General features: G+C 44.8%; 1 protein-coding gene across 1 annotated transcript; it reads left to right on the top strand.

Moving 5' to 3' along the window:
• The first annotated feature begins 3,032 nt into the window (after positions 1–3,032).
• On the top strand, positions 3,033–8,507 carry LOC134203366 (uncharacterized). Its single transcript, XM_062678237.1, has one exon. It carries the CDS (start codon positions 3,033–3,035, stop codon positions 8,505–8,507), a length of 5,475 nt encoding a protein of 1,824 aa, XP_062534221.1.
• Positions 8,508–8,746: the final 239 nt, after the last annotated feature.

The raw sequence follows: 8,746 nt of genomic DNA, 5'->3' as shown, positions 1-8,746 counted from the left end.
TTTGAAAATTTATTATTTTATGATCTCCACAGATTTCTTCGTTCAAGACTTTCCAACTGGTATTTGGAGCAATATTGGATGAAACAAAAGTAAAATCAATTGCAGATGGCGTTGTGTTAGGAGGCTTTAACATAGTTGGTGATCCATCATTGATTGAAACAAGATCTCTATTTTCTATCATCTCAGCAATAAGTTCTCCTCTTAAACAAATTCTATTTGTACTGTTCCAAGCACCATTCCAAATTGCATGTTGTGCATTAAAGTCCCAGCTAATATTGTACTAATATTCAGTCTGTCTATAAAATCAAATAATAATTTCAATGGGGATTTTATTTGATTATTGTTTATTGGATAAGGCGGGATATAAATTGAGATAAGTAAATATGGAATGGGAGTATTAAGGGTTTTTATGGCAATTGCTTCTATTGGATGCAGATCTGGTAGTTTCAGGATTTGAAAGCTTATTTCGTTTTGATTAAGAATCCTACTCCCCCGTAACCTTTGTCACGAGTTTTCTTAGGAAATTTGTAACCTGGAAATTTGAAATCTTCTGTTGGTTTCAACCATATTTCTGATAGGAAAGCTATATCTATTTTATGTAATTGAAGAAAGTTTATTAGTAAAGTCCGGTTTGCAGTGGGACGAATGCTATTTATATTGTTTTGGAGAATGTTTAAGTTTCTGAATTGGGCCATTTGTGTATTAACGTTCGGGAGGTTTTGAATTACGTAAAATTTCCGGATTGATGATATCATTCAGTTGCTGGCTGATAGTGATAAGTAAATTGTGATTATTAGTTTGATTGTTTTCTTCGTTTGACTTTGTAATATTTTGAACTATTGATTCTTGGATTTCTTTTATTTTGGTTATGAGTTTGGTGACATTTAGTTGTTTAACTATTTCTACCTTAAGTTTGTTGACAATTTGGTCTAGTTCTGATTTTGTTATGTAATCCGTAGGCATCATGTTGTTTCTATTTTCTGTGTAGGAATTTTTCTGGGAGTTATTAATTGGTTGGTTTTGGGTGTTTTGATTATGATTTGAACTAAATTTCAACATTTCCGGAGTTTGGGTATTAACAGATTGAATTTCAGTTTGGGAATTATCCTGAATTCTGTATTGTACTCGGGACTGAATCGGATAAAGTTTAGCCGCTTCTACAAAGGTTTGCCTATTGTGCACCATTGCTTTCCTGATACTGTCTTGCCGGTTTCTTTCTCTACAGCTAGTGCCAATAGATTTGTGTCCTTCCTTACAATGCCAACAACTAACATTTAGGATTTGCAATCTTGACCTTCATGACCCTCATTAGAGCAGTTGTAGCATCTTACTTTAGGTGACTTACATGCTTTGAAAGAATGACCATACCTAACACATTTAACACAACATTTCATTGGAAAAACGTAGCAATCAACATCATATGGTAGATCATAGATTCGCACCTGACGAGGAAGCTTCTCCCCTCAGCGTAAATCTTGATAGCATATGTCGGTACCAAGTCCTTCTTTTGTAGTTTTTGATTCTTTCCACTTTTGTTATTTTAATTCTTTCTGATTCAAGATTAGCTAGAATTTCTGATTCGGGGATGGATGGAGGCACATTTCTGATAACTCCGATGGTCTCCTTGAACATAGTAGGCACAAATATTTTGCATTTGAAGTCGTCGATCAAAACTTGGGAATTAATTAGCTGTTCTGCATGTCGGGGATTAGCAAAGGTAATTTTGAATCTGTTTTTTCCTGCTTTGACTAGTTCTTGGTAGGTTATCTTGATATTACGAAGGAGCCTGGCTATTTCCATTACGTGTATCGGTTCTGATGTTTCGTCTTTGGGTTCTATCATGAATGTTTTGAAAACTCGATTCTTCTGCCAACCATCTCCGAAGAGACCATTGCCATTATTCTCATTCTTGGATTTATCTTTATTCTTGTCTTTTTCCTTATTCTTTTCCTTGTTCCTTTTTTCAGTTTTGTTTGTTCCGTGTTCAATTTTGAGTTTTTTGGGAGCTGTTTGCGCACGGAATGAATGAAATATTTTAGAGCCACCACGCGATCCACATTTGGTGCGATAGCATTGAACGCACTCTGCCGTGTGATTCAGTTCAGTAGTGTGTAGGATAGAACCAATACTATTGTTCATCAACCGATCGACAGTTCACTTCGGACCTGCTCGAACCAGCTACCACTGTAGCGTAAAAACATAGAAACGGCAGAGTAGTGAGTTAGTTGTAAATAAACCGCGATCGCGTACACTCGAATAAAGCGAGAGTTTTAGTTTCGTCTGAAATAAAGGGTGTTTGTTTACGTAGCCCGCGAGTGTTTCACTGCATAGATTCCGCTGATCAGTGTCCGTTTCGGTTATGTACGCAACATAATTTGGTCCTTGTAGAGCCGGATCAAGCGGAATTTGAACATTGTTGCGATCGTGCGTCCAGAACAGTTTCGCGAGTGAACCATTTGTATTCGCGGAACAATTGGACATTGTGCAGTGTTAAAGAAAAGATTCCCACCATTTTCTCCATTACCGAGGTGACGAGTTGGAAAGCGCCAAGAATTCAATTCCAAGCCAAGGATTCAGGACGAAGATTGTAAAGGATTCTGGATCTGGATCGAGAAGAATAACAAGAGGAGCGAGAAGGATTGGACATCGAATGGAAGCTGGAATCAGGAGACGAAGGCTGGGAAGTACAGTGTGATTTTGGTTGAGGTCTGTGGCATGAAACATTTATTAAAGAATCTATTTGCATGCGACATTTTGGTTTTTATTGACAACAGCTGATTCCTTGTGGGTTCGCTAAAATCTGGTCGGTCTTGGAATTTGCTGGTTATTTGGTTGTCTCGATTCGTCCGCTGGTAGAAATTCCCCTCGCTGCTGTCATTTTGGGTGGTCAGTCCTGTCTCGCGGCGCGTGGAACGGAGTCGATTCAACGGTGAAAAAGTGTTCAATGAGTGCATAATTACAGTGGCAGTGCGCAGTGCAAACGAATATTCCAATATTGTGCGGTGATCAGTGGTTCCCAAGTGGTTTTCATTATGAGCAATGAATTGCGAAATCTGACAAAAAAGGAAAGACATGTTCGGAACACTATTGATACAGTGCATCAATTTGTGGACGGCTTTGTGGAAGAAAGAGACCAAGAGCAAGTGGAAATTCGTTTGCATCTGTTGGACAAGGCATTCAGTGAATTCATGGAAGTGCGGCAGAAGATTGAAGTGCGTCTCGACGAAATTGACGAAGAAAGGTATGAGGCAGAACCAGGCGAATCGGCGAAGGCTCGTTCAGCGAAGTTGGAGGCTGCGTCCATGCAAAGAGATGCTGAGAATGCTGCTGTTGCCAGTGAGGTGGAGAATTTGTACTGCAAACTCAAGGCCACTTTGGAGCGGTTACGTGTTAAAGCTAAGGAAAACAGTTCGGCAACAAATTCGGTTTCTTCGATGTCGTCGATCAAGCTGCCTGAGATCAAGCTACCGCAGTTTTCTGGCAAATTACGGGACTGGGTCCCATTCAGGGATGCATTTCACAGCCTGATACACCAGAACGTGAAACTAAACGATATGGATAAGTTCACGTATCTTCGTTCATCCTTGTCTTCCGAGGCCCTGCAGGAGATAGAGATGATCGAGCTTTCAGCGGCGAATTACACCGTGGCCTGGAATGCGCTAGAAAACCGATATCAGAACAAAAAACTGATCGTGAAGGCGCATTTGGATGCGATTTTCAACGTGGAGTTCATAAAACGTGAGAGCTACGAGTCGCTCAATAACGTAGTCAGTGAATTCGAGAAGAATCTTCAAATGCTTGACAAGATTGGAGAAAATACAGCTGGCTGGAGTACTATGCTCGTCCATATGGTTTGCGCACGACTTGATCCAGTTACGCTGCGACTCTGGGAGACCAATCACAACTCGAGAGAAGTTCCACAGTACGTCAACTTGATTACCTTCTTGAAGAACCATTGCGCAGTCCTTCAATCAGTCGGCCAATCCAGTAGGCCGGTTCAACTAGAGGTCAGAAAGCCGAAGTTTGGAGTGAGCCATCCATCCACTACCGGGCGATGCTGCTTCTGCTCGGAGCCATTCCATTTGGCCTTTTTCTGCAAGAAGTTCCAGAAGATGAAGCTTTCAGATCGGTACGATGCTGTGAAGAGAAACGGATTGTGCCTAAATTGTCTTTCAGCCGGTCATCTAGCACGCGCTTGCAGCAAGGGATTCTGCCGTCTTTGCGGAAAACGACACAACACGTTGCTTCATCCGTCGAATGATTCGGCGAACAGTGCAACACAAAGATCCTCCGTTTCACAGACGACACGACGACCCCCAAGTGAATATCAACAAATCCAACAGTTAGCACAATCGAGACCACAAAACCAAAACATAGCACGTCACACACTCCAAGCCGCACCACCCACAGTTGTCAATACACCGTCGCAAAGCACAAACTCGCTCCCAGCTACAGACCCACCACACACTAATCAAAACACAATAGCACTACACTCCCTCGCACAATCTTCCAAACGCCAAGTCTTGTTATCAACCGCCATTGTACGAGTGAAGGATCGTTTTGGCAACTCTAAACTCGCACGAGCATTGCTTGACTCATGCTCTCAATATTGCTTTGTAACCGAAAGGTTTTGTCGAAAGCTCAATCTAGAGCTATTTCCTGATTTCTTGGCTATACAAGGCATCGGAAACTCTGCAGGCATTTCCAAAAACGCTGTGCTGATGACAGTCAGCCCTCGGATGTTAGGCATTTCAACTTTCGAAGAAGACATCCAGTTCAACGTGTTGCCCAAACTCACGATTTCCCTGCCGGCTGAGAGTATCGACATTGGCCAATGGAACATTCCGGAGCGTATTGAATTGGCGGATCCTCATTTCCATGAAAACGGCGAGATTGACATGCTGATTGGTGCTGAATATTTCCTGAATTTGCTCAGAGAGGGGCGATTGAAGGCGTGTGAAGGTGGACCGACTCTACAGAATACTGTTTTCGGTTGGATCGTGGCCGGTCAAGTTCCTGAATGGTCGCTTCCTAGTCCGCACGCAGCAGTTTATCTTTGTTCTCTATCGGAGTTGAACGACCAGCTCACCAGGTTTTGGGAATTAGAAACGTGCCACACCAAGAACACTCACTCAGTCGAAGAGATGATGTGCGAGGAGATCTTCAAAACCACTACCACCAGAGATGAAAGCGGACGCTTCGTAGTGACTCTGCCAAAGAAGAATGACGTTATCCAGCGATTGGGAGACTCCAGGAGTACCGCATTGAAACGGTTTCTATGTTTGGAGCGACGGTTTGCGCTAAATCAAGACCTAAAGGCATTGTACTGCGACTTCATCCACGAATACCAATCGATGGGACACATGAAAGAGGTTCAGGACATCCAGACTGCAGAAACAGTTTATTACCTGCCACATCACGCTGTTTTAAAGCCCGAAAGCACCACGACGAAGCTGCGGGTCGTGTTCGACGCTTCATGTCAAAGCTCAACTGGAGTGTCGCTAAACGAAGGATTGATGGTGGGTCCAGTCGTCCAAGAAGACCTGTTCGCAATCAGCATGCGATTCAGATTCCATCCCATCGCGATTGTTGCAGATGTTGCCAAAATGTACCGTATGATTAACGTGCAGCCAAAAGACCAGAACCTACAGCGCATCTTTTGGAGAGAATCTGCCAATGAAGAACTTCGAGAGTTCCAGCTGACGACGGTGACATACGGTACAGCATCGGCGCCGTACTTGGCAACGCGATGTTTGCAGCAACTAGCAATTGAAGGTGAAGGTACGCATCAGACAGCAGCAAGGATTCTGAAAAAAGACTTCTACGTGGACGATATGATTACCGGAGTTGAAGACGTTGAAGAAGGCGTGAAACTAGTCAACGAAATGATCATGCTAACGAACACGGCGGGATTCGTGCTCCGAAAATGGAATTCCAACTGTGAGGAGATATTGGCCAATCTTCCAGCTGACCTGCGCGACGAGCGCCCAGTATATGAGTTAGACTCATCCAGAGCCACCATTAAAACTCTAGGCTTGGCCTGGGATCCCCATTGCGACTCGTTCCGCTTTTCTGTTCCCAAGTGGAATTCGACCACCAGTATTACGAAGCGCATCGTGGCCTCTGATGCTTCGATGTTGTTCGATCCTCATGGAATAGTCGGTCCAGTGGTGGTTCAAGCAAAATTATTCATCCAAAAGCTGTGGAAGCATAGCTACACATGGGACGAACCGCTACCAGATGAATTGCAGGAGTATTGGCGTGAATATCGGAGAAATCTAGTCGCCCTCGAGTCTCTATCAGTTCCACGTTGGGTTGGCTACAGCAGAAATTGCTCCGAAGTACAGCTCCATGGATTTTGCGATGCATCCAACAAGGCTTACGGAGCTTGCTTGTATCTAAGGTGCGCACATACAGACGGTGAAATCACTGTACAATTGATAACATCCAAATCGAGAGTCGCTTCTCTGGATGATCTCAAGAAGAAAAAGCGGAAGCAATCCATTCCGCGTCTGGAGCTCTCGTCTGCCCTTCTGCTCAGCCATTTGTTGGAGACTTTTCAAGCCAGTGTCAAGATTCAAATGAAAGTTTTTCTATGGACCGACTCTATGATAGTCCGTTGCTGGTTGGCATCCCCTCCCTCGCGATGGCAAGTGTTCATTGCAAATAGAGTATCGGAGATACAGTACTTGACGAGAGACTGTGATTGGAATCACGTACCCGGAGCTGAAAATCCAGCGGATATTGTATCTCGTGGTATGACGCCAGCTCAATTGCATTATCAGTCCATGTGGTGGAACGGTCCCCTTTGGCTGCGACAAAATCAACATACCTGGCCTGCGGATTCTCGAGTCACCGAAGAGCAATTTGATGCTGAAATGCTGGAAAAAAGACGTGCTGTTGCGTTGCCTGTAGCAGTCGTACCGTCGAGTGAAGTATTTTCGTTACGTTCCTCACTTACAACACTAGTACGTCTGGTGGTTCTTCTTCGTCGCTTCATGTTCAACGTTCGACCGCAGAACAGATCCTGTCGCAAAACTGGACCCATTACCCGAGAAGAGTTCGAGGATAACTACAAGTTTCTAATCCGCCTAGCCCAATCGGAATGTTTTACCCAAGAATTGTTGGATTTGAGAAAGGGGAGACAGGTCAAAGATTCGTCCAAAATTCATAGTCTACACCCCCAAATGATTGATGGGTTACTCCGGGTTGGTGGCCGGCTGCGCAACGCACCTGTTTCAGAGAATCGGAAACATCCAATCATACTGCACCATAGTCATCAGCTGTCCAAGGTAATCCTCACGGATTTTCACCAAAAACTGTGTCACGCTGGCCAACAGTTGCTCGTTGCCAGTGCAAGAGAGGAATTCTGGATTACCTCCATTCGCAGTCTGGCTCGCAAGGTGATTTTTGAGTGCGTCAGATGTTTCCGTTCAAAACCAAGAGTCTTACAGCAGCTGATGGCGGATTTGCCTCCCGAAAGAGTAACTCCGACGTCACCATTCCTCAAGGTTGGAGTGGATTATTGCGGCCCATTCTTGGTCACATACCCAAATCGTCGCTGTAGCCCGAAGAAATGTTTTGTGGCAGTATTCGTGTGCCTAGTTACCAAGGCAGTTCACCTAGAACTCGTTGCTGACTTGACCACAGAGGCTTTCGTTGCTGCTCTAAGGCGATTCGCCGCACGGCGCGGGCGACCAACTGTCGTTATGTGCGATAACGCCAAAAATTTTGTGGGAGCTAAGCGAGAGCTGGAAGAGCTACGACGTTTATTCGAAGGACAGCAATTCCAAGATGCGGTTACAGCAGAAGCAGTGAATGAGCGGATAGACTTCAAGTTTATTCCAGCGAGGTCCCCAAACTTTGGCGGCCTTTGGGAGGCCGCTGTAAAATCATTCAAAGGAGCGTTCAAGCGGACCATTGGCACGAACATTTTGCAGTACGACGAAATGATTACAGTCCTCACGCAAGTTGAAGCCGTCTTAAATTCGAGACCCCTAACTCCCATTAGTAATGACCCAGGGGATTTTGAGGCACTCACACCCGGTCACTTCCTCATTCAACGACCATTGACAGCTTTGGCTGATCCAGACATGGGAGCGGTGCCTGCAAATCGTTTGTCTATCTGGCAGAGGTCCCAGAACTACGTTCAAATGCTGTGGAAGAAATGGACGACTTTGTATCTGTCGGATTTGCACAATAGAACCAAGTGGACAAAAGAACGGGACAACATTGGAGTGGGAACCATGGTGCTTTTGAAGGAGGAACAATTGCCCCCGTTGAAGTGGCCACTCGGCCGCGTTACCAAGATTGTCCGTGGACAAGACAACAACGTTCGTGTTGTGGCCATTCGGACACAAACCGGAGAATTCTTGAGGGGTATTTCGAAAGTTTGCGTGCTCCCTATCCGGGACAACGCAGACGTAAGAAACGAGGAAAGTCAACATTCCTCCACCAGTGATGTTGCGGCAACCGCGGAGGCCAACCGGCCTCCGCAGTCCAGTTAAGTGTTGTTTTGACATTGTATTTCCAAAAAGTCACCCTATGTTTATCCTCCATAGCCGTCGTCCAGCTGTCCCGAGGGCGTGGGACAGCCTGCCCACCAGTTCCATGTCGATTCAGATGACCAGTTTTTGTCCCATCCGTTTGTTGTCAATTTTCGAGGTATACTACGTGCATGTTGGTGAAAGTCGGATATTGTGCATGAATGTCAACTGTACCGTCCTGTCTCCGTTCGAATCCAGTC

Source organism: Armigeres subalbatus, unplaced genomic scaffold (assembly GCF_024139115.2).
Source record: "Armigeres subalbatus isolate Guangzhou_Male unplaced genomic scaffold, GZ_Asu_2 Contig1821, whole genome shotgun sequence".
NCBI lineage: Eukaryota > Metazoa > Arthropoda > Insecta > Diptera > Culicidae > Armigeres > Armigeres subalbatus.
Note: the sequence above shows the minus strand (reverse complement) of the source record. Positions and strands in the feature narration are given on the sequence as shown.